At 46.5% G+C, this 21,648-nt stretch overlaps 2 protein-coding genes across 17 annotated transcripts in view; one reads left to right on the top strand and one right to left on the bottom strand.

Annotated features, from left to right (window-relative positions):
• The window catches only part of AGBL1 (AGBL carboxypeptidase 1), a 489,849-nt gene extending 486,144 nt beyond the window's left edge, over nt 1-3,705 (top strand). For all 10 annotated transcript variants that reach the window (XR_014885983.1, XR_014885981.1, XR_014885977.1 and 7 more), the window contains one exon: nt 3,306-3,705. The gene's annotated coding sequence lies outside the window, so the exon portion shown is untranslated. The remainder of the gene's footprint in view (nt 1-3,305) is intronic.
• NTRK3 (neurotrophic receptor tyrosine kinase 3) overlaps nt 1-21,648 on the bottom strand; it is a 192,909-nt gene that overhangs the window by 14,878 nt on the left and 156,383 nt on the right. For 6 of the 7 annotated variants that reach the window (XM_085234301.1, XM_010717488.3, XM_085234302.1 and 3 more), the window contains 2 exons: nt 16,572-16,646; nt 3,266-3,424 (listed from right to left, as the gene is read on the bottom strand). In XM_085234301.1, the coding sequence (XP_085090427.1) occupies nt 3,266-3,424; nt 16,572-16,646 (234 nt within the window). The remainder of the gene's footprint in view (nt 1-3,265; nt 3,425-16,571; nt 16,647-21,648) is intronic. The other variant, XM_010717489.3, reaches the window with a different exon arrangement.

Below are 21,648 nucleotides of genomic sequence, written 5' to 3'. Positions count from 1 at the left end.
GGGCCGCCCTGGGCCCCATCCAACCTTGCCTTGGGCACCTCCAGAGATGGGGCATATACAGCTCTATGGGCAACCTGTGCCAGGGCTTCATTTAGCAAATGGGAATGCTGAGGAGCCAAGAAGTTTACGAATCCTCATTGCTCACCTGTTTGTGAGTCATTAATGATGGTTTAACATTGAAAAGTTTGTTTGCTTCTGCAACCTTGCCTCTTCCTCTTTTGACACCTATCTACTTTAATGCACCCTCCAGACAGGAGGTCACAAGCAAATTACGTGAAGTTTTAATTGAAGTTGTCAGTACTTTCCTGATAATTGAAGAAAGAAAATAAAAAGCCTTTAGATTCGCAAGCTAAATTAATATTTTCATATTTCACACAGCTGAAATGTAGTTTTATTTCCCTGAAAATTGCAAGCCCTTTCCATTGCAAAGCCCAGGAGAGTTCTACGAGAGAGTTCAGCGCATCTCTTTCTACCTTCATCTCCAAGGGCAGCTTTGCCTCATTTTGCAAAGCAGCTGAAAAAAAAAATAATAATAATAATAACATTTCATCTCATATCACATCTTTGCTAGAGAAAAAAAGACCTGCAGTGCTAACGCTCTGCTCTGGATCAGGTCAGTGCTGCTAATGAGAGAAATGTGAGCTCTTGGACAGCATGAAATGCTATTCAGAAGGATGCCACTGGCATCCCCTAAGCGTCTATGTTTTGCTTACTGGAGGAATGGATGCAAAGGTAACCACGGCATGATTTGTCAGAGAGCTGCTATTACCTCCTGCCCTCCTTGGTTGGAGCTGATAAGTCCCAGCGTCACAGTGCACGAGTGACCTGCCACACTCTGCAGACAAACACAGAGCCCAAGCAGTGTGTTGAGGGAAGCCACCCAGCGAGGGGTGTTTGGTTATCATTTATGAATAGTAATGGACCTGCTGCACAGCTCAGCAGATACTTATCACTTTGCTGCTTGCAAATAAATGCAGAGGGGAGAGATTAGGACCTGCTTAAAGCGGACTGAGGAGGATGCACTGTGGGAAGAGCCTGCATGGCACTAGAGCTGTTGGCAGTGTTGACATATGGGAGGGGTTGAAGGTATCCTAAATGTACACAGGAGCCCAGTAGTGGGTCCTGCCTCTCCAGGACAACAAAAGGGCATGGACAGAAGCTAGTGCACTGTCTGAGGTTCTTAGATGAAGTGGCTCCCTGCCTCATCCCTCTGCTAAGAAAGGACCTTTGCCAGCCTTGAATAAACACTCCTAAAACTGTTCTGGAGACCATGCAGAATCTGCAGGAGGGATCATGCTCACCTTGCTAATGGCCTCACCCAAGGGACTGGCGCTTGGCCAGCTGGGCTGGCTGGCTGCAGAGCCACTTCTCCGATGCCTCACTGTGCAAGAGCTAGTAGAGGCACCAGCTCTGCAACCACCTGGTTTCTCCACACTTCTCCAAAAGAGTGGTGCTGCATTGGCATGGGCTGCACAGGGAGATGGCGGAGTCACCATCCCTGGAGATGTTCAGGAAATGTAAAGATCTGGCACTGAGGCACGTGGTCAGTGGTCAGGTGGGGGTGAGCTGATGATTGGACTAGATGATCTTCGAGGTCTTTTCCAACCAGAATGTTCTCGTGATTCTATGGTGGGAAAACCAATACAGCTGCATCTGTGCAGATCCTAACTAGCTCTTCTCCTATAAGACATGGGGCACATTTCTGAGTCCTATTACCTGCAAAGGAAACTGAGGCATGGAGGCAGCTGAGCTCTCTTCCAGAATGCCTCTCACCTGGGTAGGAGCTACATGTGCTCATTTGTGATTGTATTTACCTTCTTAGGGAAATGCAAGAGCAGCTCATTAAGTAGCGTGACAAATAACTTCTGTCGCTGTCTATTCCATTGTTTGTGTCTCTAAAATGTTTGCGTGTGCTACTTTGGGATATACAGTCAGGCCCCATTGAGCACACGAATGGGCAAGTATTAGAGATGTAAAGCAACACCTTGGATTTGCCATCTCTGCAACTCATTTAATTAAGGGATCTGTATCCAGAAAGCAGAAAATGTCTGTTTCTCATTACAAAAGGTGAAATTTCTGAAATCCATTAGATACACAGTAGGATGAAAATGTGCAAGGTTCCCACACACTGCTCTGTCAATGCATCTTGCTCCTCTTCCATCATACCCCCCGCTATTCTGAGCAAAAATCTTCCAAAGCATTTCTGCTGATGTGCCTCAAACCTCAGCTCTGACACTCTGCTAATGCCAGCCATCCTTCCCTCAACTTTTTTACAGCGCAGCCCTACACTGATGGGTTGCAGCTTTTGTTATTCAAAGAAATAACAAGGACAAACTATCCCCTTGGGTCCCATCCTCAGTGAACAGGGGCAAACCATAGAATAGGTATCCCTGTGACAAACAGACGCAAAGAAGTGTGCCATGTGCCATATAACATGCTTCAAACACTTTGTCAGAAAATGAAGAATGCAGTAAGAGCTTCAGGTATAAAATAAGGCGAAAGAGAGCAGAGGACATGCAGAACATCACACATCCCAGCAATAATTTGTGTTTTGTGTCAGCACCCAAGATGGCTATTATGGAGGTATGTCAGGAATTTGGAAGGCAGAGACCAGGGAGGACCCATGGCTTTGATAGAGCTCTTTCATTCCTGCATGCCTCAATTTCTCCAACTCTTAATGGAGATAATTAAGCTTCTCCTATACGAAAACAGGTTGAGGGAGCTGGGCTTGTTCAGCCTGGAGAAAAGAAGGCTGCAAGGTGACCTCATTGCAGCCTTTCAGTACCTAAAGGAAGCCAACAAACAGGAGGGGAATCAACTCTTTGAAAGGGTTGATAACAGCAGGACAAGGGGAAATGGTTTTAAGTAGAGGGAGGGGAGATTTAGGTTGGATGTCAGGAGAAAGTTCTTTAGTATGAGAGTGGTGAGGGTGCTGGAACAGGCTGCCCAGAGAGGTTGTGGATGCCCCATCCCTAGAGGTGCTCAAGGCCAGATTGGATGGGGCCCTGGGCAACCTGGTCTAGTATTAAATGGGAAGGTTGGTGGCCCTGCATGTGGCAGGGGGGTTGGAGATGCATGATCTTTGAGGTCCCTTCCAACCCTGGCCATTCTGTGATTCTGTGATTTTTATCTCTATGCCCGAAAAACAACACAGTAAGGAACTATCATGGGTGCCAAGGTGGGAACCATCGGTGCATGAGAAGTCTGGAAAGGAGAGATGGTAACAAACACAATTTCCAGCTGAGGTATCTCAGCACTGTTGTACCTCTGTGTTCGAGAGCTGAAACCAGGGCTGCTTCCCATAGGTGAAGATCTCCCAGAGGATCACCCCGAAGCTCCAGACGTCACTCTCCGTTGTGAACTTCCTGTACATGATGCTCTCTGGAGGCATCCAGCGGATAGGCAGCATGGTGTGTCCTCCAACCTGCATGAGGAAAAAGGCATGAGGAGATCTGAATGAGCAGAGCCCCGAAGAAGCACACAGCTCTGATGGAATATGGACGGACTTGGGGCCTCCCCACGAGCTACATCAACACGGTGCTGCTCAAAAGACCTGGGTTGGATACAGCCTCCCCGACCGCCCATGGGCTTACCCACCAGTCCCACCTGGTTAGCATGATGGATAGGGAGTGAAATGTATCAAGATAAATGATGTCCCCTCCTCCCAAAATAGGTTTGTAAAGTAATAAAACAACAAAATGCCAAGGGTGTGTTCAAACCCTATAGTGATGAACCAGGAGGTAAGACAGGGAGCAAAGTGTGCTGCAGAGTGCTGCAGTGGGTTTTGCAGGGCCTCAGCACCCACCAGAACTACAGAGTGGGGTTTGTTGCTCCTTGGTGAGGCTTGCTAAAAGCCGAATGCAATTCACCTAATTGTGTGAAAGATGTTGTGCTCTTAAAATTGTGCTACAGGCCTTTTTGAAGAGTGCTATGAATATGTAAATGACTGCAGGACCGCAATGCAAAAAGGAGGCCTGTTTGTAAAGAACAGGCTCGTGCATGCAGGGATATGCCCAGTGTTTAATGGAGGTAGGAAAGCCAGTTCTTTGGAGAGCTTGGAAATGGAGGAGGCCAAAGGTGAAGTCCCGTTGGAGTATTCAAAGAGAAAGGTCCTTTCTCCCTTAGGGTCTGCAGCCTTTCAGTATCTAGTGGGGATATAAGAAAGAAGGGGGCAGACACTTTAGCAGAGCTAAAAGAGGAGAGATTTAGATTGGATATAAGGAAGAAGTTTATACAATAAGGGTGGTGAGGCATTGCCAAAGGTTGCCCAGAGAGGTGGTGGGTGCCCCATCCCTGCAGACACTCCAGGTCAGGCTGGATCTGAACACCTGATCAGCTGTAGGTGTCCCTGTTTAGTGCAGGGCAGTTGGACCCTTGAAGGGTCCCTTCCAACTCAAATGATTCTATGATTCAGTAGGCACGTGAATGCAGCAGGTGAACGCATGCAAACAGCTTGAAAGCAGATGGATATACCTTCAGATTCACTAGAGATTTCTAAACAAGTGTGTCTAAGCAGGGCAATTTTTTTTTTCCTCTCTTCTGTCCTACACAAGAAGCACCATCTGTGGGGAAGCAGCTAATTGAGAAGCCCAGCCGGCGCAGGGAGCCACACAGCCACCAGTCCGGCACTTCTTTCTGCTGAGGATGAAGTGGCTGAGGGTTTAGTGGTGATGAGAAACGGGGCTTTTGTGGTGCTGCTCGGAAGCCTGATCGCCTCATTATGGACACCAAAAAAGCAATTGCTAATAACCTGGTAGCACTGTGGTTGATTCAGACAGGCAGAAATCTCTCCTTATCCTATGAAGGATTTCGGGAAGAAGATTTCTAGGATTTCTGCATATGTGTGGCTACTCAAAATAATGAGATTGTTGCACGCTTGTTTGCGTGCAAATCTTTCTCCTACAAACAAAGCTCTCTCCCAAGCTCCTGGTTTCCCCACAGGCTTCTTTGCCTGATTAAAACTGAATCAGTGTTAGGAAGGGCCAGTACAGAGGCAAGCACCACTTCTTGGAAGCAGGAGGGACAGTGCTGTGGGAGCAGTGCTGGAATAGGCTGTGAGATGGGTCTGATGCTTAGCAGGTTTCTGCATGGAGGATGCCAGCCAGATTGCTCTGAGGTCTGCCAGCATTCAGACCTGGATTCGCAGCACTGTGCTCAGAGGTCTGTGGACCTGCTCCTACCTGAGAAATAGCCTCCTGCTGCTAAAGAGAGAAGCAGTTCAAAAGGTCTCAGGAGCATCTTTCATTCCTAAGTGCAGAGACACTCAGAACTGCAATGCATGGAGATAAAACTCCAAGCAGCTCTACACTTCCCATGCAGAGTCGCCGTGGCTGGCGTGGTCAAAGCTTGCTGCTCTGAACTCCCTTAATGGAAGTAGAAGTATTCTTTTCTTTGTTTCTTTGAAACCCTGGTTGCAGTTTTTGCTCTTTCCTTCGTTCCTAGCTTTTACAAGTTGCTTTCCGTTCTAGTGAAGGGCTCCAAGGAAATGTTATCAATAGAACATGACATACATCAAACTTGATTGTTGCAGAAATTGTTTTGAGCTAATGCTTATTTTTTTCCCCTTAAGTAGCCCTAGCTCTCTTATTTTTCCAGCAGTCTCAAGATGATTACTTATTACAAAGTTCTCTACATTTGCAATATCCTGAATCTTGGAGAATCATTGGAGATTCTCAGCTAAAGCAATGCATTGAGCCCATCTCACACTCTTTTGAACTGATCTAGTGGCAATCAGAATCTATGAACCAGATCCTCAGCCTACACAACCAGCTCAAGCAGTACTGCATGCATGGACACCATTTGAGAGTCTGGCCCTGAAAACAGCACAGAAGCCAGTAACCCCATCTTAGCTGTAATAAACTATAATGCAGTCGAGGTCTTTCATCTCCTCCAGACCCATCTGGGTGACAAATTGCCAGTAAAGTGACATGCACAGTCAATAGCTGTCCCAGGGACGTGACAACACAATCTTGGCTAAGTTCACGTGGTAGAGTCCAGCAACTGTCAAATATTCATCTTCACCCTCAGCGTCATGTGAGACTTGTCATGTCTTGAGAGTGTCGTGTCTTACTAAAAATAAATCCAGTAGTAACGAATACATTCATTTTGGGGGAAACATAAAATTAAGCAACGCCCAGCACTGCTTGAATAACAACATGTCGTTCAGCTGTGCTCATCAGTGGGAACCTCAGAAGTATCCTCTGCATCTCCAATAGGGTGTCACATTTTTGAGAGCACATGCTGGGAGATCCCATCCACCACTCAGGTGCACTTCCCAAGGCTGCTACAGATGCAGTGCCCTCAGACAGCAGCACTGACACATCTTTCCCAGAGGCACTACACAGCCTGGAAGAGAGTTTTGCTTTCAAGTAAATACAACAAGTAAATCCTCTGCTGTTCCCCCCCCTTAAATCCTGATGCTGCCAAGCTCACCCTTTTTCCTTGCTATTTTAATGCTTCACAGACCTGCAGACTGGCCTCTTTATCCCATTGCCATGGCTGTCGAGCTTCACTTGACATTTTTAGCTCTCTAACTTTCTCTCCCCAGATCAACTCCCCATGCCCACATTGACATGTTATTCCCACTGCTTTGCTCTTTCACTTTGCAGTACTATCCTAATAATAAATAGAGCAATCAGCGCGCATCCTCACAGCTGCCAAAGTTGCCTTCATCTGTCTCCATCTCCGAATTGCAGTATCATCTCCATTGCTTCCTAACGGATACTCACAAGGCATGACCTGGGCTACAACCACATGTTGGGTATGGCACATGTTTGGGATGCTCCAGGGCACCAGGGCTGTGCTCTGAGGCCTCATTACATGTTTGAGCCCACAGACTGCGAGAAAAGCAGCCACTCCCTCGGAGCAGCTCATTGCTGTATTACACCTGAACCTTGGGGAGCTGGGGGAGGTTGGGGAAAGGGCAGCATTAATGGCCATTAGGGAGAGAGATAATTACTTAATGCTAGTACAGCACTTTGAAGATGTAAAGCTATATAAGTGCTACGTACAAGTAGCATTGTAAGGCTCTAGGTTTGTCTTCTAGGAAGGAAACCTGGTGCCTAGGGAAAGAGTTCTCCTTGTCCCAGCTTTCTGAATGACATCCAGCTGATTAGGAAGGGAAGATGACATGTCTTCCCCGATGAGCCTGGCAGCGCTGCAGCAGGGAGTGGAACAGCAGTGTGCAGCAAAGGCAGTGCAATGTACAGAGAGAACACGGACAATCAAAACCAGAGCAGGGCTGAAAAACCCTCAGGAGAACTTTGGATGCGTGGGAACGCAGCTCCCAAAGCAGTAACAGGTGGGTGTTGGTAGGCACCACATTCTCCTTCCTGAACCCTGCTAGCTCTGGGATCACATCCCAAAGCAGCCCCTATACCATACCCACCGTGAGGACCTTGCTGCTATTTCTCTCCGGGAGAATCCACTCAACACATCACCTCTTTTTAGACCTAGTGATAAGACACACATTCCCTGATTGCTGTAGGTAGCGATGACCTGGGCTCTTCTTTAATTGAAGACCTGGCTGCCATCCCAGGCTGGGCTGCACATGAACATAAGTCCTAAGAGCTGTATGGTCCTGGGAGGTGCTCTGCCCTGATTCCTTCCTTCCATCAGCTCTGGGTCCAGCAGAACTGAGGCAGTTCTGTGTCCTCTCAGACGTGCCAGCAGTTCACGTGCGTGGGTCCTGATAGATTCCGGGGCTCCTTGTGCAAAGCAGAGGTATTAATTCTGACATGCAGACTGATCTGAGCTTTGCTGAACATTAGCTGTCCCACAGTTCATGGCCTAAACTGTCACCTTGCCAAGCTCTTAAGTCCCTAAGTAGTTTACATTAGAGGTAGCTGCATTTAAGTGCACATTGTGACTGGATGTGATTCCCCAGTACTTTATCTGTAATTTCCTTTCTGTTTCATTGGAAAGAAATGCGTTAGCTATATCTTTGACAGCACCATTTCAAGAATTACCCTCCAAAATCCCAAAGCTCTTCTCCTGACTCTGAAAAGCCTTAAGCAGTACCAGCCCTGAGCTGAGGCTGAAGCCTTAGTTCCCCCCTTCTCTTCAAAGCTATTCTGAAGATGTTCCTGCAAACAGTCTCGGCACAGCTCTTGCCTTCAGGTCCTGTGCCTTTGCTGTTCCCATTGTGCTCAATATGAGTTTAAAAACAGTTAACAAGCAGCAAAAAGCTTCTGACAACTATTTCAGCTTAATTGTGTCCACACTCTGCATGTGCCCTGTACACACCATGCATCACTCTGCACGCCTGCTCTGCTGTCCTGGAATGGCAGACCTGCACCCATCGACACCCTGCACTCAACCATTTCCCCCCGGCAGCCTGCTGTCTGCTTCATGCTTCACCAGTGAGCAAAGACACTTTACAGTACGTAGAAGGTTTCAGAAGGTTTACATGGTGCAAAGTGACCTGTCACTGTGTGTCCTGCATGCCTACAGCTGCACTGGGTGTCCCGCACAGCCCAAAGCAGGGGAGATGCGGGTCACCACTGCCTGAGGGTTGGACTTGTGCAGGGAAAGGAATCAGATGTCCCCGCTGGGAGGTGATGGAAAGAGCCAGATGGACTTGTTGAGGAGCAGGGAGAGCTCCGCAGGGTTAACACAACGCTGAGATGGGGGTGAAACCTTCCTGCTGTCAGTAGGACTGTTTGGCAAGGGACTGTTTCTTCCCCCCAGACGCATGTACTGTGTTTAAACACGAGCCTAAGAATAAAGCCTGCCATTGACATTGTTTTTCCTTCCTTCATTTAGCAATCCTGTTGCTTTATGACCTGTAATTCTGAATTGCCTTGAAATCAAGTGGTGTAATTTGCAAGCAGGGACAGCGGCCTTTCTCCCCTTTCCCCTCATTTCTGCTCCACTGAGTGTGTTTTAATCCCACGGTTTCCAGCATTCCTAATGAGCCATTAACAAGCTGCCAATTACTTATGCAAATGACAGGGGGAGGGCAGAATTGGAGGGATGGCTGTAGCTAGAGGTAAATTCTGCTACCTCAGAAAGGCCTGAGATAAATCACTGCTTCTCCAAGAGCTGCCGGTACCCAAGAGTCCTCTCAGTTATATTATCTGCCATCTAAAAATGCCAGAGGTAATGCAGAGGATGGTTAAGAAAAGGGAAACAGAGGAGTAATCGTGCATCTATTTTTAATTATGTTTGCCAATAATCTATTCGGTGCGTTCCTTACCATAGCTCATTCCTCCTCTCTCTCCGCATAACTCAGAGCATCACCACCCGCTGCTAGGAGAGGGGTCTGCCAAAAATCACGATCTCCAACATGAACGTAGAACGTGGACTGTGAGGACCTCTGTGAGGACCCTCATCAGTTGAGAAGGGACAGGGGCAGAGTAACTGTAGCTTGCAAAGCAAATGGTGCCGGGCTGGTTCAGTGGGCTGCTATGCAGATGGTGACCTCAGTGGTCTTCTGCTCCACAGCCCCAATATGGGCACCACAAAACCCTTTTAAACTCCCATCACCATGTAGCCAGTTTGTCAGGCACCACATGGACTGACCAATTTGTTTCCACCAGGTAGGAGACGCCGCACGTTTTTAGGGCAGACATGCTCAAGGATGTGCCAATACCCATGAAACAGCATGGCTATCAGCTGGTTCCAACTTCAAAGGGAATCCATACTCTGCAAAGACTGCGAGTAGCAACAGAAATCATCCATGACTGATCTGCATTATCATTTTGCAGTGAGCTGGTAATACTACAAGAAGTACTTAATAGCCTAAACACTAATCAGATAGAGGCTAAGTTAAACCATCACAATGTAAGAAACACATCCATCAGGATTCTACTCTTTTAGCGACACAGAATGCAAATCAGCTCGGTTTCTGGCTCCAGAAAGTAGGAAGATTTGACCAATAAATCCTAACCTAATATAAAAATGAAGTCTCAAAGCAGCCTGAGAAACATAGCCTAGGAAATAGTACCAATAAAGTGCTTGCATGTACTATCACTCTCTAGTAAAATATTTTCAGATTGGTATCTCATAATCTCCCCTTCCATCGTCCCTCTCTCTGTCCTGACAGTGCTTCCCCTCTGGGTAACCAGTAATGCTCTTTCTCTGTAGCCAGAGCCATTCCTGAATGATGACTCTACATGATTTAGATAAAGCTCCATTACTCCATTACAACTTCTGGATGTTGGATAACCAGTTCAACTGCCTTGGCATCAATCATCATAATATTCAAAATTCATTAGGCTAGATTGTTTGGAAATCTATTTCTTGTTAATGTCAGTTTCAGTGAGCATAGGCCTGGCAGCACAGAAACACAAATTTAATACAACCCAGGGCACGGGATCTCCCAGTAGGAACAGTCCTTTTCTGCATAGGATTTGACAGCCTGCTGTTGTGCGTTGGGTGAGCATGCTGCCTGTTGGCTTATCAGGGTGCCTATACATATATATAATGGCATATAGAGATGTTAAGGGGTCAGATGCTCAGTTCTGCTCATACAAATCTTAATAGCACCTATTATAGCCAAAAATCGGGGAGAACATTTACGTGCAATCATAGTATGCAGGCACAAAAGTTGGAAATCTATTTAAAATAGAAATCTGCTCCTCCTTTTCTGAAAACATACAGTTAGATCAGAGGATGGAACCTTGGTGCTTTGCCATGACAAAAAACTTTCAGCAATGAAGTAGCTGGATCGTTCCTTCTAGCTGATTTCCTATAGGCCAGCCAAGGATGGTTTCCAGTCATGCAATCTCTAATGGCTTTTTTGGCCTGTTTAAGCAGTTGGGGTTATGGTGCTTTTCTTTGGGTACAAGTTCTCACCCTTTCACTGAATGATGGTTTCTCAGCAGGGAAATATGACAGAAATACTGAACAACTCCAGAAGATGCTTACGCTTTTCTCCTAATGAACGCAGTGCAAGCACAGATGGCATCTCACACAAACAAGTTGCAAGCCATGTTGAAATAAAGAGCTCATTATTGGAGGCTGCAGCATCACACCTACTAACAAAGTGATTCAACTTATCAGTGCCAGTGGTAAGCTGTGCTGAATGGAGAGCCACACTGCACCATAAAGACAAAGCCCAGCACCCCTACACGCAAGATTTTGGCCACTGCAGAGACACAGCGATTAGATGATGCTAAGGGCTAAACTTTCTGAGACCTAAAGACTCATTCGTGTTGTCTTGAATGTGTCCTTTCCATCCCTGCCTCAAACATTCCACCCCACTGGGCTCATTTCACAAACCCAGTAGGACACACCTGACTGTTTCTGCCATAAGATAGGACTTCCTTGCTGGTCAGCTCTCAGGCTTCTGCAGGTTTTCCTAGCAGAGTCCTCAGACATCAGCTCTCCATCAGTGTTAGCCACAAGAGGAAGGATGGAAAGGAAAACGAGTCTAAAGAAACCACTAATGTTCTGCAGTGTCTGGTAGGATGAATGACCCCTGCAGACGTATGCTGAGCAGATGGGACAGTCCTCAATTATGTAATTGCTGGAGCATCTACTCCAAGGGAAAACGTGACTACAAATACTGGGCTTAAAGCCTTGGCGGGTTTCATTGCCTCTGGATAAGCTGCTGGAGCACAAGAACATTGGATATGTGTATGCAGCACGCACAGGCAATGACATTCAAGTCTGTGTATGAAACAGCTTTACAGCCCAAAGAGAAGTGCTGGAAAAAAAAAAAAAATCTGTTAAATTTCATTCTGCCATCTCTCCTTTATGAATATTGGTGGACACCAATCCAAATATCCTGGTGGCAACCCACAGCCTCCCTCAGGAAGTCATAAACAAATCTTGCTTACATGATGGAAGTTTCCTGCTTGCCACACAGCCTCATCTTCAACACATTATCTTTGTACTAACTCTTATATATTTCTCTCAATAACATACTCTAATCTTCAGGCTCACAGCTTTGCAAATATTTGCAATCAGGCAGCGTATCCCATCCTTGGAGACACTCAACATCAGGCTGGACGGGGCTCTGAGCACCTGATCAGCTGTAGGTGTCCCTGTTCAGTGCTTGGGGTTGGACCAGAAGGCCTTTTAGGGTCCCTTCCACTCAAACAATTCTTTGATTCTATGATCTCCCCACTCCGGCCATTCTTAGCCAAACTCTTTATGTACAGCTCCTTCTATCTTGCCTCAAAAATCATTTCCTTCACCCCCTCTTTGCTTCTACTTTACCTCTTCAGGGGCTGTTGAGGTTATGGCAGGGTGGTCACAATCTCACCTCAGAGCAGCATGCTGCACATCAATCAGGGCTGTCTGCTGTTTGTCACCCAAGAGGTAAAATGAGCTGCTACTGGAATTTAGGGTTGATAATCAAAATGCTCCAGATGTTTGATTTGGGTGCACGGAAAGACAAAGAATTGCAGTCCAGAGCACGTGGTCTTGCTGCCTGCCTCTTGCCCTGACCCACGGGCATCCCTCAGACACCATCCCACATACAGGACACGTCAGCAGATCCTCCATCACCAGCAGAGCTGTCTCTAATGAAACCTGGAAAGCAGCAGCAGCCATTGCTGCCATTCATCCCCAACCTCCTGCAGACTTCGCTCCTCCAAGCCCTGCTTTGAAACCTACAGTGGCCGGCCCTGCATCAGAAGTCTTAATTACACGGTAACTGGTGACCCCATAAGTACAGGGTAATCTGCTATGTAACACCACAGTAAATTATCCTGGTACTTCTCTTTTCCACCACAGCCTTCAGCAGAGATGGAAATACAGCTGGTCAAAGGGTAATTAATTATTGAGGTTCACCCAGGCCAATGAGAAGCAACCTGCAAGAGGTCATGGGCTCCGTGCAGGGCACGGGACCCGCTCAGTTGCCACCACCACAATATCACCTTACCCTGCCAATGGCACCAACTCTTTCCTCTGAATCCATCAGAAGCAGCTATGCACAGTTCCAGGCATTCACATATCACAGCTCCAGGAGAATCAACACAGAGCCCTGCACTCCTGCTCCCCATCACAGGATGCTTCACTCAACTGCTGCTGGGGGCTGGAAACTGCCTACTGACCTCTGGGATCTTTATGGCAATGGAATATATTTGCATACACTCTAGACCTGCTGACATCTTTCCCACTGAAGAGCTTCAGGCTTTTATAGCAACCACGGCAATGATTTCTAGATTGTAGACTAATAAAATACGTTAATTTGTTAGGAGCATCGAGGTGGGCAGTGCATGTGTCTTATGACATTTAAACATTGATCAGAGGGAAAGAAAAAAAAAAAAAAAAAACTTTCTGAGCAGATTTCTTTACCAAACAGGTGCACTGAAATCGAATGCCAAAATCCCGTGCTGGTACCCAGATCAGCTCTGACACCTCCCACCCATGCCTGTTTCACTTGAATAGCTGCCAAGTTAAATAAGCAAATGTGGTTTTGTCAAGTGAGACCTCCTCCTGAGCAGCTCCAGCAGTTTATGCTCCATCCAAGCTTGGATGGCTCTTCATGTGCCATTGCTCTCTGTTGTCTGGGTCAGAGCTAATGAGTGCTGATGCTTTGGAGTGAACAGGACCGCACCGAATGAAGCGGGGGCATCTGAGAGGACAGACACCTTTACTGCCTTTGCAGCTCCATGGGTGGAATTTTATTCTGGCTTTTGTCACACTTTCTGTGTGCCCCTGGGCAGTGCAGCTGATAGCTCTGTGCTTCCCTTCCTAACCTGTAAAACGGGGCATTGCAGTTTGCTGGCTTCACAGAGGTGCTGTGCAGGTAATGGCTTGTACAATAAAGCAATAAGTGGCATGAAGAAGCCTGCCAAGAAGTAGAAAAATAGACAAATGTTTAGCTCAGGTTTAGTTATGCTTTGCAAAGGAGACAGAGGGTTACACAATGAATATTACAGAGAAGAATAGAAAGAAGTTCTTTCGTTCTACAAGCATTTCTGCCTCGTACCTTCACCAGATCGTACAAGATTAATGGCAGGCGATGATGTAAAGTATGTCCTACACGGCAGAGACACAAAGTGTGAGCTAAGGCCCCGCTGTTGTCATTACCTGACCTTGCATGTTCTCTTTTGCAGCCTCAGCATTTCTTGTGGATAGTATTTCTGGGCAGTTATTTTAAGAAAACTGTGTTAAATTTCTTGCTCCTGTGCCAGGTACCTGCTGTTCAGTGAACAGGCCATGACTAAGCATAGGCTGGAAATTAGAAGGATCTACAAGTTAAAGCAATGAGATTCTGGGGCTGTTTTCCCTGAGGAGCGCATTTAATTGAGGCGCTTGATTATGAAAAAAAGATAAATCTGAAGTGATTGATGCAACGGGGGATTGGATTTGATGATCCAGGGAATCCCTTCCAGGCCTCTCTACTCCTAATGAATTTATTTTCTAAGGGCGGGGGTGGTGGCAGAAAACAGCAGGATGTATAGATGCCTGCTGATGGCAAGTGGGTCTCCAACCCCAAATGCGACCACTTCCCATCATCAAGAGGGGGGAAAAGAGCCCTCTCCAGGTTCTGACTATCCTGAACAAAACAAAGGAGGTGGGTGCCAGGATCCTATCTACTGAGGACTTCTAAGATCAACTTGCTTTGAACCAGCACAGCAAACATCTCAACATTCAGGTTCCCTGTGTATTACCACTGTACTTACCTGTCTCCCAACACCATAACAACTGTGTTCCTTACAACCTTTGCCTTTAATTTATTTATTTATTTTTTTTTAAAAGTACATATCTCTTCAGTGAAGATGAGATTACTTTTTTAAGACTAGGAAACAGACACACTGAATTTTCTATGGTTGCAGGACATTCATACAACCCACAGCCCAGACCAAGGCTGGGATGCCACTTCTTCCTTCCCATGCACCTGAGGCCGCCCTTCTCAAACAGGAATAGAAGAGCAGAAAGTGTTTTTCAGCAGAAGTATTCTGCAGCCTGGAATTTCCACCCTCTATCAAGCCAAAGGACTTGAGCCTGAGGCATCTGAGGCACAGTGCAAGGTTGTTTCAGAAGGGATGCAGAAGAAAAGTGGTTATGTTCCTTTTCCCCCTTGAATAGTTATAATTTTTAATTGCTGTTTGCTAATAAGTTAAAGTGCTGTGATTTCTTCAGGATCAAATGGTGCACAACAAGCTAAGGGAGTTTATTAATTAGCATGCATTCAAGGCTGGGGAAAAAATAATAAAAGCAACACGGCTGTAGATGGTAGCTATAAATATGACATAAGCGTGACCTGCTGTGACATTTTAGCCAAGGGGAAGCTGTCACAGTAACACTGGCCATGCAACTCTGAGAGGGGGGAGAAATCTGCAAAACGTGGCTGTTCACAGGCATGTGCTGCACAGCTCTAGGGCCTGATCCTGTACGTAATAGGAGGTACAGCAATTCTGGGTGCCTTTGCCCCAGGTTTCCCTAGGCATCGCTCACACAATGAGTGCGAAGTCCAGTGGTAAGTGGCTGCAGGATCAGATTTGCAGCGTGCCGAGCATTTTGGATGAAAAGAGCTATAAAGAAGTCACATATTATTATGTCGCATTGCAAAGGTCAACTCTGGTATTTGTTCTGCCATAAGAACATGATTGAAAGGCAAAAAAAAAAAAAAAAAAAAATAGTGTCAGGGCACAGAGGGAAATCGTTTTTTAAGAACTGCCTTCCAGGCTGAGGATACAAAATTACATCAGAGCTTAGAACTAAATTCCCATCCACACCCTGCAATTCAATTTTGCTTTAGAAAGGGATAAATGTAACAAAAATCACCTTTTGGTGGCACATCATCTTACCCACTGACATATCCCCTGTAAAAATCAGCGATAACTAAACTCACACCCTGACACGATTACAGCAGAGCCCTGCTCTGGCACAGGGAAGACATTGAGAAGTAATGTGGGGAACCATCTCATCGCACTCTGCAGTGTCTTTGAGTGGATTAGCTCAATTCCAAACAGATTCAGCCACCACCTCGGCCAACACACGTTCCTTTGTTCAGTGCTCCGGCAGAACCCAACTCAATCTCTGTACACCAGTTGAGGGAGGAGAGCGGTGGGACCGGGATGCTTTCACAGTCCACTCAGTTACAGCTCCAAGCTGCTCAGATACAGATTGCTGTGTCTAGACTAGCAAATAAAAGGCACTAAGGCTGGTAATGCAATGGTCCAGCTGTTTAAATGGACAGGTTTTGGGTCATGCCAATTCAACAGCATCCAAGCTATTGACGAGGGAACACGTGAGCAGGGGTGACAGGTTGATGTTGGACTATGTGATCTTATTGGTCTTTTCCAACCTTATTGATTCTATGAGTCAAGAACCCCTACTGGGTGGAGCAAACACCATCCTGCTCAGAGGCAGGAGAGGTTTAGCTGCATAGAGATAAACAAGAAGACATCCCAAACCGTTCACTAGTGCAGACACAGCCAGAACACCCATGGAGGAGGGTTGCACTGAGTACTTTTGCATTCATCCCACATGCCCTCTCCATACAGCCAAGCTCCGGAGAGCTGCTGCAGGAGAGAAGCGTCAGCAGTTCCCCTTGCAAACGAGAGCCCGTGGGCTGCCAAACACACTGGACCCAACCTAGTCCCAAAGCCCCACGTGTCATTCCATGCCCCAGTGGCACAGTCCCCCACAGGTCAGGATCCACTCACTGTTGCAGCTGCCGGCGGTGCCAGTCTGTGTCGCTGCCACGCTGCGCTGAGCTGGCCCTTCGGACGCGGCCCTTCCTGACAGTGAATGGGTGAAAACAAGGGAAGGAGACAAACAAAAAGAGAAGGGGAGGGTGAGAGAGGGAGGGAGGGATGGGGGTGATGAAGCGAGGGGACAAGAAGGGAAAGGGTATGTCTTTAACTGAACCATATGCCTTTCACTGGCTGCAACACCCCAATGCTCCGCAACCCTATGAGGGTGCGGGATGGGTGAGATCCCGTGGCTGCTGCCAGCCGCACCCCACACTGTCACCTGCATCAGTGCAGAGGGAGGGTAAGGGACGAGTGCTGAAGCTGGGCAAGAGCCAAGGGAGGCTCTGGCTTCCTCAGACATCTCCCTGCCAGCCAAGCTCCATCCCCGGTGGTCCTGAGTATCTTTCTCCACAGCGAGAAGAGCTGGAGAACTTTTAGGATGCATGAGTGGTTCCTGTGGATCTACTACTTCAGCATCTGGTTCCTCATCCATCGCCAGTCATGGCACAAGGACCTGTCCAACTCAGCCTGCAGAAAAATCCCAAGCCCGATGTCTTAAGTAGCCAAGCAAAATGGCATCTCTAGCCCAACATCCCCATGAAGCACCTGGTACGTTATTCTACACTTCTTCGAAGTACTCTGTCCCATTAGTACTGCTGGAGAGAAGAAGAAAGGGCCTTATCCCACATCTTCCAATCACCCACAAAACTGCCAGCTGAACCCTAGGAAGGGATAAGGAAAGCGGAAAACACAGCTCTACATTTTCTGCGTATCAGTGCAGGAAGATCTGGGGAATGGGAAGGAGGAAAAGGGTCAGGGATTTCAGCGCACAAATTAAAAGTGAATGACTAGCAGAAGGTCTGCTGGCTTTTTAGTCAGATCTTTGTGTTCCCACCAGGACAGAAAGGAAACAAAATCCTAAGATGAAAGCACAGTGGTCTGGGGGGAGACTTCTGGCTGCAGTCCTTAGGAGCTCAGGCTGACAGCTGCCCAGGGAAAATCAAAAATACGGGCTTAGGGTGTGCCTGGCTAGTCATCACCCCGGGTGCCTTCCCACCCTTCTCCAGAGGTGAAAATTGAGCTGCTAAATGTAGCTGACAGCTCTTTATGCTTAGGGAATTGCCCCGTGACTGACTGATTCGCCTCCCTCCCCAAGAAGTTGAGGTAGGAAATGGGTGGGGGGAAAGGCCTAGCAAATTGTTTCATGATGGTTGTTTAAATTGCCTCTGCATTATGGCATTACAGTTAGAGGGGGAAAAAAAAAAAAAAGAAAAAAAAGAAAAAGATCTCTCGCATAAATCCACATCCTAAAGCCAGCTGTGGCAGAGGCATGGACACTGGGAGGAAGCAGAGCAGATGAAGTCATCAGCAGTGGGAAAAAAACATCAATATAATATAGTGCAGAACAAAGCAAATTCTACCTCAAACACAGAGCTGAAAGAGAAACATCTTCCCCTGTCAGGTCTATTACCATGCATTTATTCCAATAACAAATAACTAACCCAGAAGTAACCCAAACCTGATTTATTCCTCCGTCTAAATAAATATGAAGAGGCAGCCGAATCTGACTCTAAAAACCACTGATCTCATATGTTTTTCTTCTATGTATTGGAAAAATTAGGAGTGGAGTTTCTGCCTTGCTGCCAGGGGATGCTGGCAAAGCATTTGAGCTATAGATATTGTATCTTGTCACTAATGACTGCAGGGAACTAAAAGGGATTTGGATTTTTTTTTTTTTTTAAAGCTTCACATTAATTGATAATTTGGTCCCAGAATCCACAGTGGAACACAGGATTTACTATATTGGATCAGTCTAGTGGCCCATCAAATCTGGCGTCTTGCCTCAGTGATGCTCAGAAAAATTATCATCCGTTGTCTTTGCTTGTAAGGTTGCTGGCTGTTTCTGTAAGGCCATACAACTGCAACAGAGGAAAGGCCTTCCAGGCCATTTTAAGACCCTGAAACATGGGTTTGTAATAATTCCTCTATTACATCTTTTCTCTTTTAAAGCAAGGAAGAAACTCTGATGGCAAACATTTCCAACAGACACGCTGCTGCTGCTTTTCCTCTTGGTCGCCACAGCTCGGAGAAGGTGAACTTGTGTTATCAGAGGGCAAATAAATGAAAACACAACTGGGGCCAAGAGGAGAGTGAGATGCCTTGTACTGAGCAGAACAATATTGATTAGGCAATATAAAGATTTCACTCACTAATTCCTTTAGCAATCTTATCATGTGTTGCCCACATAATTGAATGGGAAAGAGAGAGGTGGAATCACTTAAGCGTTCAAAGCTCAGCACACACCAAGAAAAGATTCCTGTTTTGTGTGTGCGCGCAATTTTGTGCATCGTTGCCCCTTGATTGTACATTGAACATGCTCTCTTTGACAGCCTAGTCCTAAACAGCTTGTTTATTAAAGACAGCTGCTTGCAAATAGGGGCTTTCTCCATCCAGCTGGCGAGGAGAAGGAGCTCTCTGTGACTGAGAGAGAGGTAGGACTATGGAACAGGGAGGAAACTGGGGTGGAAGCCCATGGGAGTCCTGACCATGCAGGAATCAAGGAGAAAAAGAAACGTTTTTTTTTTTTCTTCCATGTAAATAAATTAATTAAGCAGTCTTCAGTTTGCCTTGAAGTGCAGCCTGCCACATTGGGGAAAACCTTTAAGTCTTCCTTGTTTGAAAAGCCACTACTTCACATGATACATTGAGGAAAATAAATAAATAAAAAGCATGCCAAGACATAATTTATCCATACTCCCACTAAACTAGCCTATAACTTCTCTGCCTCCAGTTCTCTCACTGATTGCACTGAGGGTTGGGGCTGCTCCCCACCTCTCCCAACCAATTTGTGATCTCATGACCGCCCCAATGCAAGGAGAGCTGGGCCATGGTCCTGCAGGTGGGAAGGTAGGAGAAGGCCACTGAACAGCTGGGAAGCAACAGGGAAATGGGTCCAACAACATAAACAGGAGAAGATAAATCTCCCTTAGATGTCAGTGCTTCTTCCAGAGTGCAAAGCATTCTTTTTAGTATATCCAAAAACCATGGTTACTGGTGCACCTGGGGCTAGAATAATGCAGCTGGCTGGCATTTAGTTGTCCACCTTCTGCTCTCACTTACACCTTAGTAAAGCCCAGGAACAGTCACCTCTTCAGGACTGCCCCATACAAAACCTTCCCTTGTTCCTGGTGGCAACCCAGAGGAGCATATTCTGGCTGGATTTCCATCAAGGGAGACTGTCTGACTTTTTTCTGTTTATCACAGTTTTTCAGCTAATTTTCTGAATATGAGCAGGAACAGCAGGAAGAATGGAGCACATTACAAGCAAGCAATAGGTGGATATTTACTCTTGGATGGGTCTATTATATGGATGAGTCTTTTGGATAAGTCTACTGAGTCAGGCTCTGATCTGTCTGGAGACATCCCTGGTCATTGCAGAGGAGTTGGTCTAGGCAGCTTTTAGAAGTCCCTTCCAACTCAAATGATTCTATTACTCAAAAACAAACAAACAAAAAAACTACTCAAGGGTAGGTTAATGTAATGCTATAACATAATGGAAAGTACAGCTACAAAGTCTTCAGCTACAGCAAATGAAGACAAGCCCAAACGCAGCAGCTACAGATACAGAAACAAAGAAAGAAAATTTGCCTACCTTTAGAAGACCTCAGGTACACAAGGGATCTCCACTGCCAACCCTTAAATGAGGTCTGGGAAGGGGTGGATCCTGGTTCCAGCCCTTCTGGTCACTCAGGTGCATTTCGTTATATGCACCTGAGATCCCCTGGGTTGGCCCTGCCTTCCCACCAGGTGCTCAATCACTGGTTCAAGCTGTGACTTAGCATTTCTGCTACAGTTAGGTTGACAAGTGATTTCTTTCACCTGTCTAGATCTGCTTGCTGTGTTTGATAGCACCTAACAGATTATTTTGCTTCCACAACTGTTCAGTCCCTTTTTCGGTCCATCTCAACTGCTGGCACCTACCATGTCCTAGGACAAGGAGTTCCAGCACTTCACTACCCACTGTAGTACCTCCGTTTGACACCATGAACACCAGCAACTGTCTTAGATCAGGACATACGGAACAATGAACCTCAGTCCAAAGCTCTGGAAAATGGACTGGGTTTGGATTGAAAGATCATACATTTGATTAGCTCTTAGTGAGTGTGTGAGGGCTTAGGGGACACATGGAGAGGTTAAACGTTTGGGTGAACATTGAGACTATATTAAATAAAATATCTGAGCCAAATGACTTGCAATGCAGCAGCAACGTATCCCAGCCAGGAGAAATGGTGAGCATGGAGGTCAAGTGCTGTGGCAGGAAGTTTTCCCAAAAACAAACTGCTCTTTTGTTCCTTTGCTTCAAAGAAGATGTCAGTAGATTCCAAGAGCTCTTTACCTGCCATATCCCCTCATTACTGAAATGAGATAAATGGTAACAGCATGAAAACAGCCACTGAAGCAGGAGAAAGACAGGTTGACAGTGAGGAAAAGGGAGGGGAGACAAGGTGCAGGCAGAGGGCTTGGCAGGGTGGAGAATGAGGGCAATTACCATTTCTGAGAAAATGCCAGAAATACAACACAATCTAATTTCCCCAATTAATTCCTCTGCACTTGAGCTGCTTTGTGTGAAGGACTCTTCATGTTTCAAACAGGAGGAAGGGAGGGGTGGGGGAACAGAGACTCTTCAACGTTTGTTTTTCCCTCAGTGTAGGAACAGGCAAGAGTTGAGGAAAAACGTCTGCCTAAAACACAAGATGATGTTACATCTTCCTTCCAGGAGATAAGGAACTGTGCCACAAATTCAATTTGCAGAGGTTTTTATAGGAGCCACGGAGATGCCAGAGACCAGCACATTCAATACCACACTGATTTTCCTGCACGCAGAGCAGACGACGATGAGCACAAAGACACTTATCCCATGCCCCCACAGCAGAGTGGTTCCCCCACCTCCCCTCTTTCTAGTCTCACCGCTACTTAAAGGGAAATTGGCTCTTTTGCCCCCAAAATGTTAACTGGAGCAGCTGTAAGCCTCTGTGCTGCGAGCCAC

This window comes from Meleagris gallopavo, chromosome 12 (assembly GCF_905368555.1).
Source record: "Meleagris gallopavo chromosome 12, MGAL_WU_HG_1.1, whole genome shotgun sequence".
Taxonomy (NCBI): Eukaryota; Metazoa; Chordata; class Aves; order Galliformes; family Phasianidae; genus Meleagris; species Meleagris gallopavo.
Note: the sequence above shows the minus strand (reverse complement) of the source record. Positions and strands in the feature narration are given on the sequence as shown.